Genomic DNA, 22,619 nt, shown 5'->3' on the forward strand with positions numbered 1-22,619 from the left:
GAACTTTCTGGAGAGAATGGTGGTCTCTGTTTTGAGTTCTGGGCTGCATCAGGATATGCATTTATAAAAATAAACAAATGCATATTTGATATTTGTGCTTCTCCATATAGATTATATTTAAACACAAAATAATACAATTAAAAATGGAGTACAGATCTAAATAGAGAATTCTCAACAGAACAGTATCAAATGGCAGAAAGACACTTAAGGAAATGCTCAACATTCCTTAGTCATCAGGGAAATGCAAATCAAAAGCACTCTGAGATTCCATCTTTCATGGATCAGAATGGCTAAAATAAAAAACACCAATGACAGCTTATGCTGGAGAGGATGTGGAGAAAGGGGAATACTCCTCCATTGCTGGTAGGAATAAGAACTTGTACAGTCACTGTGGAAATCAGTATGGCAATTTCTCAGAAAATTAGGGATCAACCTACCTGAAGACCCTATGATACCACTGTTGGGCATATACTCGAAGGAGGCACATTCACACCACAAGGACGTTTGCTCAATTATATTCATAGCAACATTGTTTGTAATAGCCAGATCTTAGAAACAGCCTAGATGTCCCTCAACTGAAGAATGGATAAAGAAAATGTGGTATATTTACACAATGGACTACTACTCAGTGGTAAGAAACAATGGCATCCTAAAATTCACAGGCAAATGGGCAGAACTAGAAAAAAACATCCTAATGAGGTAACCCAAAACCAGAAAGACAAATCTAGTATGTACTCACTCATAAGTGGATATCAGACATAAAGCAAAAGATATCCAGCCTACAATCCATAACCCCAGAGAAGCTTGAACCCTCTTCCAGAAACAGATGGAAGCAGATGCAGAAATCCACAACTAACCAATGGGCCAAGCTCCTGGAGTACAATGGAAGTGAAGGGGTGCGATAATATGAACAAAGGAGTCAAGACCATGATGGGGAAACCCCCAGAATCAGCTGACCCGAGCTAGTGAGAGATCACTGACTCAGGTCTGACAAATGGGAAACCTGCATAAGACCAAACTAGACTCCCTTAATATAGGGGACAATGGTGTGACTGGGACAATATATGAGGCCACTGGCGGTGGATCCAAGATCTAACACTAATGCACAAACTGACTTAGTGGAGCCCATTCTATATAGAGAGATACCTTGCCCAGCCTAGACACAGGGGTGTAGGGGGTGGAGAGGAGCCTTGGTCCTGTCTCAACTAGATGATGGGACAGACTTCCTATAGGAGGTCTTACCCTCTCTGTGGAGCAGATTGGAGGAGAGGGGAATGGAGGGAGTGGAAGGAAAGGAAGGAGGGGAAACTGGGATTGGAATGTAAAAAATAAATTAATAAAAAAAGAGAAAAATTGTGGAAGGCTTTTTCAGCATCTAGCGAGATAATAATGTGCTAGCACTAATTTTTAAAAGAGTAAAAAGTAAGTTATATCCACAGGTAAAGTCTACACAATAGCTTCCAAGTAAAATCGTGTGTAGTTTGCTCCCAAAGCACTGAGGATGGAATGGCTACACCATAGCCCTTACTTTCAGTACACACACGAATACAAACAGGAATACTCAACGCTAACGAGAACACGATGTGGAAGGGGCCCAGGAAAGAAATGCTTTCAGCGCCTCCCTACCTGGCTGTACATGTAGCGCAGCATGAAGTCCATCAGGAAAGACTTTCCTTTCCTAAAGGCTCCAGCGACAGACACAGCAACCACCTCCTTGTCTCTGACGGGCTCGGAAAGAAGGATTCGGTTCAGTGCAGCCTCATCTAACTCAAAGGAATGGTCATCTTTGACAATGAGCACTTGGACAGGTCCCGCCTTTTTCACTGGCTCCTCCTCTTCTGAGCTCCATTCGCTTGACTTCTCGGAAAACCCACCTGTTGAACAAAGTTATCAATTACTTTGCTAATTATCTCAAAATACCATGAAATAGGTGCCTTTCGGCTCTTAAATGTAATTGGGAATGCTCATTCCAGTCACATGTTTTATTTCCTTCAGACCATATCACTTAGTCCAGATCAGAGATTAGTCTTCTGGTCATGTGACTCCATCAACCATTATTTTCTTTTCAAAATGTTCTAAGTCAGTACAAAGTTATTTGCTAAAAAAGAAAAAAAATCTAAGTACGTATTCAACTTTTGGAACAGATGAATATCATGATTACATTTGGCACATCCTCCATCCTCTAGGAATAAGCTTGACTATTTAAACAAAGTGTCCTTTGTTTAAATGCTTCTTTGTGTACATGCATGTGTGTGTGAGAGCTCACAAGCGTGTGCATACAGATGGAAGTCACAGGTCTTTATCAAGGGTCTTCTTCAATCGCTTTCTCTTTAGTTTTTGAGACCGATACCTCACTGAATCGGGAGTTCACTGATTTAGTTAGACTGGGGCCAGAAAGCCCTAGGACCCTGCTATCTCCACTTCCCAGTGCTGGGCTCCTGGGTGCATACAGCCATGCCTGGTTTTGTAATGCCTACTGGAAACCAAGTTCAGGTTTTCATGCTGTTTGGAAAGCAGATAACTGACTCCACATGCATGCCTACACACATACATAAACATCTTGTTTTTTATTTATGTATATGGTATGTACCTCTGACTGAGTATGCCATATGTGTGCAAATGTCAATGGGGCCAGAAGAGGGCACTGGGTCCCTGGAGCTGGAGGTATAGCTAGTTGTGAGCTACCTGATGTGGGCACTGTGAACTGAGCTCAGGTCAATCTGGAAGAGCAACAAGTACTCTTAGGCACTGAGTCAGCTCTCCAGACCCCATATTTTAAAAAAATAAACAGAAAAAAAAGAATGACCAAAATGACCAGGAACTCTAGAACCCAATCAAGAGACCAACTCTAAGAAGCATAAGATAGAAGGCATTAAGGTAAATACTAAAGCACAGAGTATTTAATGAAATTACAGCAGACATTTTCCCAGTCTGAGGAAGAAATGAACATCCAAACACAAGAGGCATTTAAAGGACAAATAGAAAACAGGAGGAGAACAACTTACACCCAACCTGCAACACTGCAGCCCAAGCACACAGGTGCCTTTCCACTCTTCACAAGTTAATGCTGCTGTAGAGCAACTGGTAATTTAAAAAGTATTATAATATTCTTACATATTTAGCATACAAACTCCTTATGAAAAACCTAAGAAATATTCACATCTATTGTGCTTTAAAGTTTTACTTTTGATATTTAAATCTGTCAGGAATTGATACTTGGATAAAGAATAAGAGAAATCAAACTTGTCCTATGCCATTACCAATAACACTCTATCTTAATTGAAATAGACTAGAAAATTCATTGCCTGTAGTGTGGAAAGCTTCTCTTATTCATTTCATTAATATTAGTTTGGGCTATTTTAACCCTTTGCAGCTAAGTATAATAATCAATATGTTAATTAATTTTTAGATTTAAAAACTCACTGTACTGGTAGACATGGTGGCAGATGGTGGCAATCCAATAATTGGCAAGGCTGGGGCAAGAGGACCTTGGATTTGAGGCTAGCCTGGGCTATGTAGTAAGAAAAGGGTTTCTATGCCCTCTTCTGGTCTCTTCAGGCACTGCATGCAAGTGATAAAGATGCAGGCAAAACACTCTACACAGAAAATAAAAAAAAACAAAACTTCCTTTAAAAAATAATATGAGGGATTGTGCTGTTTTAGTAGAGTGTGGGCTGTAGGTTTTCCTCCAAGACTCATGACTCCATTGGCCCTGAGTAGTAGGTGTCCAGTACCTACTACTGAACATGGTTTCCCTCTTCTTGAGAAGGTTAGCACAAGTTTTGTGTGTGAGCATGATCACTAACAACAATCTAACCATTTGTCCTTATACCCATAGATAGGTGGAGTCTTCACCCTCCCTCATCAAGGAAAATTCTGTTTGCAGCAGATGGAGACCACTACAGAATACCACAACCAATCAAAATGTACAGTTATAGAGCCCATTCAGAATGGATACGCCTACCAACACTCCCACACACAAGGCTCATGGAACATTACTGAAAAGGAGGAAGAAAGATTGTAAGAATCTCAGGACCAAGGAGTTGCTGTGAGATTGTGCTTTTAGTAATGTCAAAAGTTACAACCACAAACTCTCACCAAGATGACTGAGCTGAATGAGGGTGACATCAATAGGCATGCCAAAGTGGACAGAGAAAGCCCATGAGGCCTCAGCCCTACACAAAGAACTACAGGCAACTAAGGAATGCTGAGCAGAAGAAACAGTCTTCCCCAAACAAGAGTGCACCAATCAATTGGTTATCCAATACCAAATAGTCAGTCCTAATACAGACAAGTAAGATTATACCACCTCAGCAGGCTATATTTAGGAATACATACATATACACATATATGACTATAATAACAATAAAAAAGAGGCCATGAATTTGAAAGAGAGCAAGTGAGGTATAAGGGGAGGTTTATAGAGAAAAAAGGAAGGGAAATATACCATAATTATATTATAATCCCAAAAATAAAAAATAAAAAAGATAATACTACACACTTAAAGAAAACCAAGCTGGCAGTGGCGACCCTTGCCTTTAATTCCAGGACTCAGGAAGCAAAGGCAGGCAGATCTCTGAGAGTTCTAGACCAGCGTGGTCTACAAATAAGTTCCAGAACAGACAGAGCTGCACAGAGAAACCCTGTCTCAAAAAAAAAGAAAGAAAGAAAGAAAGAAAGAAAGAAAGAAAGAAAGAAAGAAAGAAAGAAAGAAAAGAAAAGCCAAGTGCTGACAAGAATGTGAAGCAAGGTCTGGAGAGGTGGCTCAGACTTAAGAGCACTGGCTGTTCTTCCAGAGGTCCTGAGTTCAATTCTCACAACCATCTATAGTGAGATCTGGATACCCTCTTGTGGCATGCAGGCAAAACATTGTAAATGTAAGAAAATAAATAAGTAAATAACTCTTAAAAAAAAAAGAAACCCTGTCTTGGGGGGAAAATGCAAGTAAACAGAATACTAAGATTTTCCAAGTAAGAAGGCAAGACTGGACAGCATATTTGCAAATAGTTTGTTTCTCATGGAGCTGCATATATACTTACCCAAAGACTCAGATATACCTCTTCTAGAAATTTCCCCAATATAAATAAAAACAGAAAAGCTTATCCAGAGATGTTTACAGTAGCTCTATTCATGCTGGTTAATGTTTTGAACTGTAAACAGATGCTCCTTGGCTGGGGATTGAATAAACAAACAGTATATTCACACAATGGGATATTACTTACCAGAAAAAAGGAATGAACTACTGATTCTTGCAACCTGATTTAATCTCACCATGAATCTCACTTAAACAGCAATATACTACATGGTCCCACTTATAGGAAATGTCAGTAGCAGGCTAAGTAAATTAGTGGTGGCTATAAGTTGAGTAAAAGAAGAAATTGACTACAGAGAGAGGAAAAATATGTGGAGTTTTGTAAAGATTATATTCTGATCATGGTATCATAACATGATTGTATAAACTTGTCAAAGCCACAGGATAGTATATCAAAAGCATGAATTTTACTCTATTGTTCTAGTTTTTGAATAAGAAATATCATTCATATAACATTATAAATGTGCACATTTAGCAATAAATTTAAGTGATATGTTAGCATATAGAGAGCAATCAGATAATGGTTATGATTGGTGAGAAAAGTTCAGATTTGCAGTATTTGCCAAGTGCCATGAGATAATGCTACCACCAAGGCCCATTGCAGTCTGACTGTGAGGATGGGAAGAGATTCACACAATCAGCCACTGTGATGCCAACATACTATTGCAATCTAATGAAAGGCACTTTAGAGCCCTAGGGAAAATATAAAACAGCACTAAAATACAGACACAAATGTTCCCAGCCTTAAAGACTCTACAAGGGGAATGTGCCAACATTCCCTTTGATTTCTGGATTAACTATAACAATAATCAAATTCTCAGCAATATTTCTTACACAAATCAATGGGCTAGAAACACAAAGAACAAAAGCTAACAAAGAAATCTTGGAGAACAAAGTTGGAGGACTTAAGCACTACCCATTGATATTTAGAATGCACAGTAATTAAGATATGGTGAGATTAGCAACATGCCTGATATCCTAGCATCCAGGAAGGTGAGGCTAGGGAACTACTGAGAGCTCACGGCTGGCCTGAACTACAGTCTGGATGGAGGAGGCTACATAAAAGAAAACAACACAGTTTGGTGGCTTATGCCTATAATAGCAGTACTAGGGAAGCTAAGACAAGAAGATTGCCACAGTTAAAGTAAACCTGAGCTACAGAGTATGACTCTGTTTAAAAAAAGAAAAGACAAGGCAGTTGAAAAGGTTTGCGGATTACACACACACACACACACACATACACACACGTACACACACACACACACACACGTACACACACACACACACACACACACACAACTGATTTATAATAAAGCTGTAACTGCAATGAACAAGGAAAGAGTGCTCTTCCAAAAGTTATGCAAAGCTATTGAATATGCATGTGGTAAAAATGAACCTATACTCCTACTTCTCTCTCTTCTTTTTTTGTGTTTGTTTGTTTGTTTGTTTGTTTGAGACAGCATTTCTCTGTGTAGCCATGGCTGTCCTGGAGCTTGCTTTGTAGATCACACTGGCCTCAAAGTCACAGATATCTGCCAGTCTCTGCCTCCCAAATTCTGGGATTAAAGGAGTGCACCACTATGCCTGGCTTTCTATACCACACACAAAAATCAACTGAAATGATAGATCTAAGTATAAAAGAGGAAAAACAAAGGTTACAAACAAGCAACTAACAATAAACATATCGAGACTCTACACTTACAAAAAGATGTTCAATGTCATGCAAATAAAAGTGAAAAGCATCCTGATAAGCATTTTAATATATCTGCTTTGCAAAGATCAAGGGTATGGCAATTCCTTATATGGTTTGTCAGTCATTGCAAGGGGACAGTAAAATGAATACCGTCTCTTATATAATGGTTAGGCAAATAACTATGAAAAGTATAAATGTATATATTCTTTAACTTATAAAGGCTATTTCAAGGCCGGGCGTTGGTGGCGCACGCCTTTAATCCTAGCACTCGGGAGGCAGAGGCAGGCGGATTTCTGTGAGTTCGAGGCCAGCCTGGTCTACAAGAGCTAGTTCCAGGACAGCCTCCAAAGCCACAGAGAAACCCTGTCTTGAAAAACCAAAAAAAAAAAAAAGGCTATTTCAAGGAATTTGTTCCACAGATACAGTCACATAGACACAAATACCAGAAGCAATATAAAAGTCCATAAAATGAGGGACTGACTAATCAAATGTGGTTTATTCACCTATGAAATATAATACAATTGCAAAAAATAAGGAGGCTCATTTGAAATAAATGTCATTGCATATTCTAATAACTTAAGATAGTGTTACAATATATATAACTCTAAGAAATGTGTTCATGTTTGGAGTGTTTGAAGGGTAAGACGGACCATGGCATAGACAGAATTGGTTTACAGGTTATCTGGGGTGAGATCAGTGGGAGGAAGATGAATGATCTGGGAAGATTTGAGATAAGGTGAGTATCTCGGGGTTTCTATTGCTGTGAAGAGACACCATAACCACAGCAACTCTTACAAAGGAAAGCACTTAATTGTGGTGTTTCACACACAGTCAGAGGTTCAGTCCATTGTCATCATGGTGGGACATGGTGGCAGGCAGGTAGACATGGTGCTGGAGAGGTGGCTAAGTGTCTTACATTTTGGCTTACAGGCAGCAGGGAGTGGTCTAAGACATTGGGCATATATGAGATGTCAAAGCCTGCCTCCACAGTGACACTCTTCTTCCAACAAAGCCACACCTACTCCAACAAAGTCACAGCTCCTAACAGTACCATTCCCTTTGGGGGCCATTTTCTTCCAAACCACTATAAGGAGTATTAGGAATGTGGAAGAGAAAAGGTCAGTGCATGTTTCCTGCATACAGTTCTTGGCTCTGCTTTGCAAGGCAGAAATGGATGACACAGGTAAGTCTGTTGTGTTTCTTGTCTGTTTGCTTGCTTCCTTTTGCAGTATTGGGCCTGAAACCCAAGGCTTTTAGTGTGTTAAACAAGCAGTCTACTGCTGGGCTATCCCCTGCCTCTGCCCTAAACCAAGATTTGTCCTCTTCAGATATCTGCCTTCTGAAATACGTTTTAACTAAACGCAGTACCAATTCCTCAAACAGCATTCAAGTCTCAGAAGAAGGAATGAACCAGGTCAGAAGTGAACCAGGTCAGGAGAGCATTTGACTATGGTGGATACAGTCAGATGGCTGAGAAACACCTGGCTATGGTCTGAAAGTGCTTTGTTCCCTCTGAGACATGTTGAATTGGTTCCTACTGAGACGTGGTACACCCATTAGGAAGTGATAAGGTCATGAAAACTCTTATGAACATACGTTGTCTTTCTAGAAGAACTCGGTTAATTCTCAGAAGAGTGTGTTAAGTTCTGCTCTCGCAGAACAATATTAATCACAGCAAGAGAGGACTGTGGAAAAGTGCTGCTGCTGGCTGTTATGGACAAGGAAGCTCAAGTGGCATCCATGACTACAGCCTCACAGCTGAGACTGAGAGACTTTGAAGGTTTCTGTGACAACCTCTCCCTGGCCCCACCCCCAAAAGAAACAAATCTAGATAGGAAGCCATTGAAGAGAGCCCTTAAAAACTATGATAAAATGCTGAGGTTTAGCTCAGTTGATGGCCTCTGGTGAGGGGGTGGAGGGCACACTAAGTTTTCTTTAAGGGGCAGGCCCCTGGGAGTTGGACCACGCTCCAGTGAGTATATAGTACTAGTGACTGAACCAAACCTATGGCTGGCTAGGTCATAGGTTATAGGTCTTCAGGGAGAACTTACTATTCTCCTGCTAAATGCCCAAAGTAATAAACTGTCCCCTAAGTTCTTATCGTTATATCCAAGATTAGTGCATCTCTCAACTCTCATCAGAGAAACTTCTTTTTGCAGTAGATGGTAATTAATACAGAGACCCACCATTGGTCATTACTCAGAGAATAAGATATTATGGAGTTCTTAGCTCTAAATGGGACTTCTGTATTACACCTCGTTTGCCTAGGGCTCAGGTATTATTATAGCAAAGAGGCAAGAAAGACTGTAAGAGCTAGATGCAGCAAAACAGTATTTTCCAGACCTTGCAGGGTCCTTGTCCACAGAACTCAAAGCAGCCATGACTGTACATACAAGACCTGCACAAGATCAAGTCAGCGAGATCCCAGCATGGATGGGGAGGGACTCCTAACGTCCCAGTCCTACCTGAGGAGCTATTGGCAACTCTCTCAACTTTCTGTAGAGTGGATTTTTTTTATTCTAAGCAGAGGGAATCTAATTCTGTGTGATATTTCTAGGTCACTAGAAACTGATACTCAGCTACTGAATTTTGATATGCAGAAAGAGAAATTTTGAAACATTAGAACAACCAGAGCAAATGATCACTATTATATAACAGAAATGCTATCAGAATGTGTTACTAATTTTCTTAATTTAAACTTAGTTAAAAAAGCCATATATTCTATTTGCTCAGCAAATATTAAATGAGAGAGATAATCAGCTCTGAGTATGCTAGAGATATTTTAGAGAAAACACATGGTGCCTAGGAAACTGTATCTTGGCAACAAAAATGTAAAGGAACTTTTCTTTGAGGTCTGTCTAATGATAGAACTTGAAATTCTCCTGAAGAGTCTCTGATTAAATGCGAGAATGCCTCCAAAGTAACAGCGCTTACACAGAAGAGCCTGCAGGAGCTGAGGAGACAGAACAAAATGGTAATTCATGACAACCAATCTTAGAGCAAAAGTATTGCTATGGGCTATGGAGAGATCATGTACTGGGTGCATCTCAAAGCGCTACATACAGCGTGGAAAGAATAAGGAAATCACTTAGCAGGATTTCTATTTATTTGGGAGAAAAATTCCATAAATCATCCAAAATATGTCAGTGACCATGAATACCTATGTATTTGTTTGCTCGTGACTTCACACTGAGAGCATGGTGCGTATACAGACTTCAACAGAGAAAGTAAGAAACTAATGCAAAACGAAATTCAAATTCCTGACAGTACAGGGAAAACCTCAATCTTCCAAGGAAAGAAACATTAATTAAAAAGAAATAAACCTTTGAAGCCAGCATGATCTACAGAGCGACTCCCAGGGCAGTCAGAGCTGTTACACAGAGAAACCTGTTTGAAAAAAAAGCCAAAAAAAAAAAAAAAAGAAAGAAAAAGAAAAGAAATAAACCTTTCTGGTAAATATATGTGTGTGTGCTCTCATGCACATATATATATACACATTATATATATATACACTTGGTGTTGAAATTAATACAAATTAAAAATATGTATAATTTTTGCCCAAAACAATTCCATTTCCTAGAATCTATTCTAAGGAACTTATCAGAACAATGCACATGTATTTATAGAGAGATTCATAACAACATTATTTATATGGTAACAAATAAAATAATCTAAAAGTCTAACAGATGGCAAGATACTGTAAATAAATTGTAGCACAAGTATTTTATGTGAAATATACAGACATTTGAAGTCACATTATAGAAAAAACTAATTATAGGAAAACATATTCACACAGTTAAGCAAAAGAGCAGACAGAAAGTAAAATTCCCATGAAAGAAAACAAGCAAATAGACGTGGATTGGAGGTACTCTGGAATTGGTTTTAGAAGTACTTGCTTTCTACAGATGGGTTCTCTGCCCTCTGGTCGCGTCTGAGTAAGTTATCCTGAAAAAAATGGGTACTCTTTGTCTGCAGTATTGTCTGCCCTGCTCATGACTCTCCACCATGAAGCTCTTGTCTGTATTAAGAGACTGAAAACTCAGACTGGAACTATAGCAGTATAACATAGTTTTTCTTAACCAAGTTCTAATTCAGATCTTGTCAAAGGAAGGTGCTGAGGGCAGCGGAAGACAGAGGGAAGAAAAAGTACTGTTTTCCAATAGAACCAGTGACATATGACAAGACGGCAGCTGACTAAGGTTACAGGATCACCCCATCTCTTAGCCCTTCAGCCACATGGTCAGATCCTCGGGATCTGCACAGTGAGCACAGAACACTCATTCTCATGGAAGTGCACCAACAGCATTCGTATTCAAGAGATGGTCACTAATCAGATGGGCAAGATGATACATTTTACAGGTAGCATTTGGTAGGTTCACAAATGAAACCAGCAAGGGAAATATGAAGCATTTATGTTGGCATAAAACAAAATGGAGTTTGAGTAAAAAAATATCACACTAGAGGGCCTAATGTATAAAAATAAAAGCCTGAATTCATCAAGAAGGTGTGATAGTATCATATTTATAAATACTTAATAGTTCAAAGGTATGAAAAATGGAGAATTGACAAATATATCAACCTATCTGAGAATTTTAAAATGTCATTCAGCTAATAGAAGTCTAAAACTAGCTAGTAAACAGAAGATAATGAACTGAGGAAGTATGAGCTAATGGAATATGTTGTATATTCCTTTACACTGTGTGAAGACGTCTCACTGTGATTGGTTTAATAAAGAGCTAAATGGCCAACAGCTAGGCAGGAAGTATAGGTGGCCTTCTGGGCAGAGAGTGCTCTGGGAAGAGGAAAAGTGGAGTCACCAGCATGACTCAGAGGAAGCAGGACATGCACATGTGGAGAGGTAAAAGCCCGAGCCACATGGCAGCACGCAGATAAATAAAATGGGCTAATTCAAGTTAGAAGAACTAGTTAGAAACAAGCCTAACCTACAGGCCAAGCTTCCATAATTAACAAAAAGCCTCTGTGTCGTTTTTTTGTGAGCTGGTGGCCCAAAGGAAAATCTGGCTACAGGAATATATAACACACTGAATGGAAAATTAGAAAGCATGGGCTGGGAAGATAGCTCAGTTAGTGAAGTACCTGCTGTGTAAACTGAGGACCTGAGTTAAATCCCTAGAACCTACATATAAAAGCCAGGCACGGTGATGCACATGTATAATTTTGGTGCTGGGAAGATGGAGGCCAGCAGATCTCTGGGGCTTGCTGACTAATCATCCTAGAGGCCAAATGAGAGCATTGTCTCCAAAAGCAAAATGGACTGCACCCAACATTGAGCCCTGGTGTGTATATACACATGCACACACGCACGCACACACACGCACACATACACGTCAGAAAACATAACATGCTGTTCAGGGATGTGTAGTATTCATAAAAATGAAGATTATTTTAGGATATAAAGTAAACTTCAAATTTTTATTCAAACTATTGAGGGTTAGAGAGATGGCTCAGCAGTTAAGAGCACTTGTTGCTGAAGAAACCTGGGTTCAGTTCCCAGCACTCACATGGTAGCTCACAACCATGTGTGATGCCAGGCCCAGAGAATCTGACACCCTCTTCTGACTTCTCCAGTTATTTCATGCGTGTGGTGCACAGACATACATTCAGGAAAATATTCATACATGGAAATGTAAAAAATAATAAAATCAATTCAAACTATGGGTATTCTATACCATGAATTGCTTTACATTGCAGTCAGTAGCCATATGTAACTACTTAACTTTACAGAATTAACTTAAGTGCATTAAATATTTGGTTCTTCACAGTTGTTTGGCTGTATTTAACATGTACAATTGCCACACTTGGCCTTTGTCTGCTCACATTGGACTACTGCTGGTATAGAACATCTCTGTTACCATAGAAGGCACTGCTGCTACACAACATACATTCTGATATTTAATAAACTGTAATTTAGGAAAGTCTATATTATTATGGACAGTTAATTAAAAACCAACAAGAATAAATTAAATCAACATATATTAGAAATAAGATTGCCACTTATAGAAAAATATATGTATATGTAGAAAGAGAGTGAGAGAGAGATAGTATTATATATAACAATGGAAAATTTGGGCATATCCTACAATTTTTAAGTTAGAAAAGAATAAAGGGATATGTCCAAACAATAAGAGGCACAGAAATTAGGGAAATACAGTAGGAAAAAAGATGCTGAATAATTAGAGATATAAGATACACAAATTTAAAAAAAAAGAACTTAAACCAAGAAAAATAATAGAAATCAAGAGCAACTGTGCTGTGTGAATGAAATGGACAGATTCTAAGAAAGCTATGCATTACTAGAAGTGACTCTGGAAAAAAGAGAAAGCATTAATTACTCTAAACCCAATGCAGGATCAATAGTTCAAAATGTTATTATTAGAAGAAACAGCAAGTTAGGGTGGTTTCATAGACTAGTTTCCTTGAACTAGATCATTATCTTATATTAACTGATACAAATAATAGAAAAAATAAGTAGCCTCTACTCATTTTATAACCTTAACATAATCTTGATGGGTTAATACTAAAGTCAAATAAAGAAACTTCTTTGAAGATCCCATGGAAGACCTCACCCTCCCTGGGAACAGAAAGGGGATGGGATAGAGAGTGGGTGGGGAGCAGGGGAGGAGGGGAGGAAGAGGGAACTGGGATTGACATGTAAATGAGCTTGCTTCTAATTTAAATTAAAAGAGGGAAAAAAGAAAGAAAGAAGTAGATAAATAAATGCAAAAAATTTCATTTAAAAAAAAGGAAGTACAGGCTGGGCGTTGGTGATGCATGTCTTTAATCCCAGGGTTTAGGAGGCAGAGACAGGTAGATCTTTGTGAGTTCGAGGTCAGCCTGGTCTATTGAGTGAGTGCCAGAACAAACTCCAAAGCCACACTGAGAAACCCTGCCTCGAAAAACCAACCAACCAAACAAACAAACAAAAAACCTCTGAAGAAAGGTTACCAAAAATGCTGAAAATTACAGAAAATAAAAGTATTGAAAGAGTAACTTGAATGCACTGCTGGCGAGAGTGTAAATGATACAGGTGCTGTAAAGTAGCATAGTACTTCATCAAAAAAAAATTACCAAATGATTCAACAAGGACACTTGTGCTTATACACTTGAAATACACGAAAGCAGGGTGTGGTGGTTTGAATGAGAATGGCCCCAACGGGCTCTCCTATTTGAACACTTGGTATACAGTTGGCAGAAATGTTTGGGGAAGATTAGGAGCTGTGGCTTTGTTGGAGGAGATGTGTCACTTGGGGGTAGCATTTGAGATTTCAAAAATCCACACCAATTGGCTCTCTGCCTACTTGCGGATAAATAAGGATGCTAAGATCTCAGCTACTGCTCTGACCTCACGTCTGCCTCCTGCCACTGTGCCCCTCACCATGATGGTCATGGACTCACCCTCTGAAACTGTAAGCCCTCATAAACTCTTTCTTCTGTAAGATGCCTTGGTCATTCATGGTGTCTCTTCACAGCAACAGAACAGTAACTAAGACTTCTAGAAGTTGGCACCAGGGAGTGGACTGTTGTGATGGGCTTGACCATGCTGGTTTTTTGGATGAATGTGGAAAACTTTGGATTTTGGATTAGGAAAGTGGTTGAACATAGTAAGTGGGATTTAATGGGACATGCTAGTAGGAACTTAGAAGGCAATAGTGCTGAGAGTTATGTGGACTGTGAAGGCCCAGCCCAAGAGGTTTGGTGGGAGGGCAATATTAGCAACTAGGCCAGAGTTCATTCTTAGGTTATCCTGGCAAAGAATGTGACTGATTTTCGACCCTGTCCTAAGAATCTGCCTCAAGCTAAATTGAAGAGTTTCAGACAAATTTTATTGGCAGAGGAGAATTCAAGATAGTCTAATTTTTAATGTGTCACATGCTCTTTGTGATCACTCTAAAAAAGAGGAAGTGGGGCAAAAAGAACAGAATGTACAGTCTAAAGAGAGAAGAAGTACCAGGAAATGTGTGTTGGAGCCAAGGCTTGTGCTGAAAAAGGTAAGGAGAAATAGACTACAGGAAGTGGTGCCCACAGGATGAGACCCCACCACACCCAGATAATCCTACAATTTTTGAAAATAAAAGGCCTAAGATCATCCTTTCCTAAAGAAAAAAAAAACTAAGACATGAGGTCTCAAAGAGACATTTTCATGCCAATTTTTGCAGAAACATTTATAATAAATAGCTAAAGCATGGAAGCAACACTATCCTATCCACTGATAGAATAAATAAAATATGCTGCATATGTATGACGAAATATCATTTGTCTTTACAAGGGAAGAGAATTCTGACATGTGCTAAAATGTAAATAAACAGAAAATAATCAAGTGAATAAGTCAATTACAAAAGAAAAACGCTCTAACATTGCACTTACATAAAGCAGACACAGAGAAAAACAAGACGAACTTGCCATCTTGAAAGAAGGTACTGTGATATGGTAGAGAGTAGATACAAAATATGAGTTAATTTAAAATGTAATAGTTAGCTGTTGGCCAAACATTTATAATTAATAATAACTTCCCGTGTGGCTACTTGGGAAGTGGCCGCTGAGACACAGAGAAACTCCACCTACAAGTATGCATGTGCATGCATGTGTGAGTACAAGTGCATTGTGTGTACTTAAATGTGTGCATATATGTTTGAGTGGTGTGTGTGTGTGTGCGCATGCGTGTTTGTGTACACATATGAAAACTGTATCTGGAAAGAAAAGCAGTGGAATTAAGTTAAATGAGAAAAATTTAGGAGGTGAGAATATATAGCACATATTATATATGTGTATGTGTGTGTGTGTGTGCGCGTGCGTCAAGGAGTAAATATATATGTGTCATGCAGCATATTTTGTGTGTGTATGTGTGATACAGTACATGTGGAACCTAACAGAAATTTAGAAATTTGTGATTTTGTTTCATGAGGACATCAGTGGAAAAACATCCTTCATTGGGTCACATGTTTAAACATGTGGGTCTTCACTGGTGGCACTGTGTGATAACATTTGGAACTTTGAGGAGGTGGAGGCTTATTGGAGGAAGTGGATCAATGGGAATGGACTGTAACTTTTTATAGCTAGACCCTACTTCGTGTCTGTTCTTCCTGCTTCCTGTTGATAACATCATGTTTCTGAGGCCATACTTCTCTATCATAGTCGACTTCTCCCTTCTTAAATCATAAGCCATATAAGCCCTTTTTACTTCAGTTGTTTTTTCAGGTAGTTGAGTTAGGCATGGTCACTTTTTAAACAGCTGACAATAAGCAATATTGATCATTAACAATAGGCCAGCTCTAGGGCAGGTTTCAAAGTCAACTATATACTTCAGTAGTCAGAAGAGAGAAGAATCATGGTCTGGAATGCACTCTGTACCCTCCATGACTACAGTGAAAAGAATGTGGCATCCTATGTAACTCTGTCGAGTGACTCTTCACCCACCAGCTTCTCCATCTCCTCCTGTATATGACTGCTCATAGCAGTCCCCGTCATCATAGCCTCAGTCACACCCTGTCATAATCCTGAGAGTGGGATCTAACACAGATACTTCTCCCATGTGAATGCCTGGTGCTGGGTATGTGGTCTTTGTGCTACAGAGACGTCAGCTCTGTTCTACCCGAATTAAACCCCACTTCACCAGACTGCTCTTCAGCTTCTTTGGCATTATCTGTATTTCCAAAATACACAAAGGAAGCTCATTTAAACACTTTGACTGCTGGTCATGTACAATATCAGTAATGACAATTACCTAAACAGTATGTCTTTCCAGTCTTTCTCTATGGTGTACAAAACTCAGTTCACATTCTCCAAGACAGCAGGGGTTTCCTGATTCCCAACATGACACACCTGAGTAGACATAGGAGAAAGTGCTATGTCCTCCGAGATAATCTGGCCGTGGGACTGACATCATGACCTTGCATCACACCTTTGAAAGCTTTTTCTAAATCAAAACCTAGAGTTGGATCTTGACCTGGACTCTGATCTAAGACCCTAGAAACTGTGCTTTTTTATTAGACCACACTTCTTTACTTTGGTCCACTTCAAATTCTAACTTTACTCCCTGCACCCCCCCCCAAACAATCCTCATTTATTGGTTGTATTAGTGAACCTCAGATCTGATGACTCACATTCACCTTATTTTTTTAATTTCGATTTCTTTCATCCCCAAGCTTCGAGTATGCAGTTGACAAACTTAGCTAAACAATAACTTCTAGATCTTCCTTCTTCAATATTAGCCTATTCACCATAGTTTTGTTCATAACTGTATCATATCCATACTGTTAATTTCCCCTTAAAAACAAAACCAGAAACCTAAATCTTCCTAACCTAAAATTCCCACGAATGCCTTTTATACAAGTCAAAATTTCTTATATTTACTGTGATGCTAAGATGGTTTTTGTTTCAAAACAGCCCAAGTTAAAAGTTTATTTCACACACTTTTGTACGGTGTTACTGTACTGTCAGTGTTGTGAAATTCTTACACTGTATTCAAGTCTTTGAGGAAGTTAAGTGAACAGAAGTAAACAAACAGAAGGTCTACAGTGTCGCTGTGTCTCTGGTAGCACTGAAAGACCGCTTTCTGGGCTTCTGTTTCTGATACTCATCTGTCCTCTTTACCTCCCACACTAGCACTTTCTCTACTTTTCCAGCCAAGTGATTGAGTTTAGAGGGCGCTGGTTTCTTTTGCCAGCTTAGTCCTAGATAAGCTTCTCGTGACAGCTTTTGGCATCTGTTCTAGCTTCTAGACCTCAGTAAATGGACTGTGGGGACAACCAATTATGACTTAAATTCTAGCTCTAGAATACAGAAACCATGGCATCTCTGGCAAGCTCTTAGGGTCTCTAATCTCAGATTTCCCAACTATTAAAACAACAACAATAACACCTGCCCATGAAAGTTGCCTTATAAGTGCTTACACATACTCAGACTACCTACACGCAGATGCAGGTTCAGTGGGTGGATTCTCAGTTCTGGTCACACACAGGCTTCCCAGTGGTGTCTCAAGTATGACCCTCAACTCCACCTCCAACTCAGCTGGATAGCACAAGGGTTTCTACTCTCTAGCCTCCCTGGTCTCTGAAAGACCTAAAAGGCAGTGTTCCTCAGCGAAAATAGTCTTCATCTCAGAGTTCTACAGCATCCTGAGCTCCTATGTACAAATTTGCAAATGCCTTTCTTGTTCTTTACTTGAGAATCACTGCATTTCCCAAGTCTGGGTTATTTTCTGTGTCTCATTTTTTTTTCCTCTATAACATTTCTGACGATAACCACCACACTGTTATTTAAGTATCAGCAAATGATTTTCTCATAAGAGAAATTTGTGGCTTCTCATGAGAACCTGTTTTCCCTATTTCACACCCCAACTTACTCATTTGTAAAAATACTCCACAGTATCATGCTATAAAAGGCAAATCAGAAGAAAACCCTAGCTTCTAACCACACAGTTCTCTAACTTACAGAATATCCTATCAGTAACTTCCATTTTTTAAAATCTGTAAAATAGATAGTAAACACAATTATTTAAAAGGCTAAAGACCAAATGAAATAATTCAGATGAATTTTCATCGGAAATGTAGTCATGCAAAACTGCTGGCAGAGTCACCCATTTACTCAAAGAGGTGACCTAAGATAAAAGAATGAAATCAAGCTCCCAGATGGAAACACCCATCTATCATTCACCACCCCTGTCATTTAACATAAAAAGTGAAGATTATAGCGTCTACCTTGCTATTTCAATGATGTAAATCTCTATTGCTATCATTAGATACCTCCTGTGTGCTAGACACACACTACTATACCAGACACTGTAAATAAAGTGGATTGAAGGTAGGAATGGCTAAAATCTTTGTTAAAATGTCTACCTTGTATTACTACAATTCCTAAATAATTTATTTTACTCATACTTCACAGCAAGTAAAAACCTAAGTAGTGAAGCATTCTCACAGGACATAAGGTTGCACTCCACAATTCCACTGTTCATTTTCAATGGGAGTTTCCAGCATACATATAATGACTCTGGCATTTTCCCCTCTAATTTATCACTTACATTTATACTGTCCTGATGACTTTGGAGTAAACTGTTTGGAAGATGATTCTATCAAGCATAAACTGTTTCTCAAAGTAACATCATAGAGGACCTGCTCCTCTGCCACCTACAGAACTAGTCAAATGACAATTTTCTAGGCCCTACTTCAGACCTGTTGACTCAAAACCCCTGGCTGGATGCTGTGGGAACCTTCAAATTTTCCAATTTGTTCTTATGCAAGTCTCACTTGAGAATGGCATTGGTGGGGGTGGGGGCTACCTAAGAAACCTGTGACCAAATACTGAGGAATAACGAGCCAAAGCATAATAAAGAAGAATTCTTATAATAGATTTCCACACACCTGGCTACTAGCAGGGTGGAGTCAACAATACAATCCAGAGATCAAGACTGAAATCTGAGTTGAACATGCACCTTCACTGTGAATGGTCACAAGTGTTCAAATTCCTATTCCAGAGCAAGAATTGGAATAGAAAAGGACACTGGAGATCTTTACCAAGTTTTCAAAGGAAGCAAAGACTGTGCCTGCAATACTGAAATCCTGGCTTAGTGATCTGGGAAAAGGAAATTGCTTCTCTTATATTTCATCAGCTACTGACTGCATGTTCCACCTCCCCACAGCAACCAGAATCAAGGGTACTCTCGCAAATGTAAGCCTTGCTCACAGGGGTACCTAATCTTGTGACTTCCACATCAAAGGAAGCAAGGAGGCATTATGATCTTTTGACAAAAGGAAACAAATAACTAAAAGGTACACCTATCCTCTTAGTAAGACAGAAATAGAACTGGAGACAGAGAACTAAGGAGCACTGAACTCCTAGTGGGCGTGAACTTTCAAAACAATAACAATGCAAAGCCAGTAGAACAACCATGTTTTTCTATACACCACCTGTCCGTGGTTTGAGATCCGCAATGTTTCCAATCATAAAATGTGTTTATATGGTTTTAGTAAGACGCTGACGAGCTAACCACTGTGCCTGCAAGAAATTGGGGAGGGGGGGCAACCTGACAAGGCCACCCAGGCTGCCCACACTCTTCCAGATCTAGTCTGGAACAGCAGAGCGGGCGGGGCACAGTTTCTCCCGCATCACTGTGCTCCTCTCCGCTCTGCCTGCGTGAGCACCGCCCACCCATTCGCGCGTGAACCCACTGGGCCCAGCCCTTCCTTAGGCCCGGTGCCTTAGGCCCGGTGCTGAATCATGAACCCAGTATGCCCACAAGGTAAAAATCGAAGAACAAAGCCAGGCTTGAGGCTAGTCTGAATAAGGTCCGGGTTGGGCGGCAGGCTAAAAACCCCAACTCTACTCGCCTTCTTCCCCATTCTTCCACTAACCCCAAATTGAAATAAGAGTGCAGTGCTAGGGACTCTCAGGAGGGTACCCCATTTCCCAGACTGCTGAGCCGCAGAGCAGAGCAGTGTCCTAGCTCGCGCGCTCTGCCTCATTGTTCCACCGCCCGCCCAGAGCCTGCCAGCATCCGAATAAGCCCTTGCCCCAGAAAGCGGGTTGGGGCTCTGCTTGCTCCGGATCGACCCTTTGCCCCTCTTCTCCCGCAACCACAGCCCTAGACCACCTTCTTTGCCGACGTTCTAACCCATCTCTAGGGCGGAGTCCAGAGTCCCTAGAGGAGCCTGATGGGTGCTGTCCAAATGCTAGGAGGAGGCCGGCGCGGGATGGGAAGGAGCCTCAGGCCTGGCCAGCACCAGGCTCAGCCCTGGTGACAGCGGGATTCCTCGGAGTAGAGAGCAGTCTCCCGCTACAGAGGCAGGCACCCAGCAGCAGAAAACTGAGGGCCAGGCCCTGTGAGGGCTGCACAAGTTACCGACTGCTACTCACCCCAACTGTTTCTGTCCCTGCGGCTCTTGGCCATGGCGGTCTGTGGGATGGTGGTGTTGAGGCGCTGTCACTGCTCTTGTGGTCTTCTCCAGGGCCGCAGGTTGCTGGCAGTAAGAGGCTCCGTGCCCGCTCTGAGCGAGCGCAGTTCGCTCAGACTCTGAGGATGCTGCTGTGGCGCTGGTGGGAAGGACTGGGGAGGAAAAGGGAGGAGAAAGCGGGTGAACCAAGCTCAGCATCACCAGCTGGAGTTCACACAAATACCAGCGTCACACCCTCTGTACCCTGGCCCACCCCCAGACTGAAGAGAGTGACAGACTATAGACTGCAACATTTTCAACAGAAAACATACAAATCAACAGCACCATCCCCCGTACACACAGAATTTAAAAGCATTATCTAGTGACAGAAATACATAAACCATCATTATTGTGGCTGCTCCAATACACTCTAGCAACATTTGAACAAATTAAAGCAGTCACAATTATCCTCCAGGCACCTTTTAAGTTTTCATTTTAAAAATAATAAGGTCAGATTTTAAAGAGGATCCCTTGCATTGTTGGACACGTATACAAAGCAAAACTGAGTCTTAAAAATTAGGCTAATTTAGAAGGAAGTATGAAATACATTGTAATCTGTAACTGGCTCAATGTCTAATGGAACATCTTCCCAAAGTTGCAAAGACAGTCTGAAGTTATATATAGTCTGACAGCAAACATGAAGTAAAATCAGGCTCCATCATCAGGGTGGTACAGGACACTTTGCCAGTCATAAAGGTTACAGGAAAATTTGAAGGAAAAGAAAAATGCAACAAATACTAAAAAATAGTCTTGCTTTTTTTTTTAATGTTTCCGTCTCTCTGCCCAAACTTCAGTGTGGCCAGCATCCTCCAGACCCATCCCGTCCCACGCTTTGGCCATTAGATCTTCTCATTCCATTCACCTTCTCAATCTTGTCTTGCTCACACTCACTGCCAGCCTCTTAATGGCCAGATCCATGGGCTCCACCTATTATAAGCAACTTGTTACTTTTGTCAAACACATTTTCCCTTTTAGTGAAGTAATTTATGGGTAAACACTTTGAGATTGGGCATTACAAAAAAGCTTCAGTAAATGACTGTGGATATAGTATATTTTCACTATGTCTTCAATTGTTACTCAAGGACTTTCCCCCTAATGGAGCAATCCTGGTATTCTTGTCTAAATTACTTTCATATAATTACTTTAAATAGAAATTTAAAAATAATGCTATAATTTATTTTACATTTTACAATTACCAGCTCTCTCTTTCAAACACACACACACACTTTTTATATGTTGAAAAACACTAGGGTGGTTTGAATGAGATATTTCCCAATAATCTTGGGCATTCCATTGGTGGCACTGTTTTGGTAGGTTTACCAGATGTGGCCTTGCTGGAAGAAGTATGCCACCGAGGGCAGGTTTTTTTTGTTTGTTTGTTTTGTTTTGTTTTTTTGAGGGCAGGTTTTAAGAGCTTGCTTGATGCTTGCAGTTACAAATGAGAGATCTTAGCTGTTCCTACCATGCTGCCTGCTGCTACCATGCTTCCTGGTTTAGATGGTAACAGACTCTTATCCCTTTAGAACTGAAGCGCCAAATAAACCATTCCTTTCATAAGTTACCTTGGTCATTGTCTTAGTTAGGGTTTCTATTGCTGTGATGAAAACACCATGACCAAAGATCAAGTTGGGGAGGAAAAAGGGTTTACTTGGCTGACTCTTGCACTCACTGTTCTTCATTAAGGAACTCCAACAGAGCAAGAACCTGGAGGTAGGAGCTGATGCAGAGCAATGGAGAATCATGGAGGGGTGCTGCTTACTGGCTTGCTCCCCATGGCTTTCTTATTTTACCTAGGACCAAGGATGACCCCACACACACAATGAGCTGGGTCCTCCCCCATCAGTCATTAATTAAGAAGATGTCCTACATCCAGACCTCAATTAAG

The 22,619-nt window shown here is 40.3% G+C and overlaps 1 protein-coding gene across 5 annotated transcripts in view; it reads right to left on the minus strand.

The window, feature by feature from the left end:
- Positions 1–22,619, minus strand: part of Atl1 (atlastin GTPase 1) — a 73,476-nt gene that overhangs the window by 35,864 nt on the left and 14,993 nt on the right. For all 5 annotated transcript variants that reach the window (XM_021228819.2, XM_005072790.4, XM_040742997.1 and 2 more), the window contains exons 2-3: positions 20,658–20,847; positions 1,627–1,874 (exon numbers count right to left, since the gene is read on the minus strand). In XM_021228819.2, coding sequence (XP_021084478.1) covers positions 1,627–1,874; positions 20,658–20,691 — 282 coding nt within the window. In that variant the 5' untranslated portion in view covers positions 20,692–20,847. The remainder of the gene's footprint in view (positions 1–1,626; positions 1,875–20,657; positions 20,848–22,619) is intronic.

The sequence above is a fragment of the Mesocricetus auratus genome, unplaced genomic scaffold, assembly GCF_017639785.1.
Source record: "Mesocricetus auratus isolate SY011 unplaced genomic scaffold, BCM_Maur_2.0 Super-Scaffold_15014, whole genome shotgun sequence".
Lineage (NCBI taxonomy): Eukaryota > Metazoa > Chordata > Mammalia > Rodentia > Cricetidae > Mesocricetus > Mesocricetus auratus.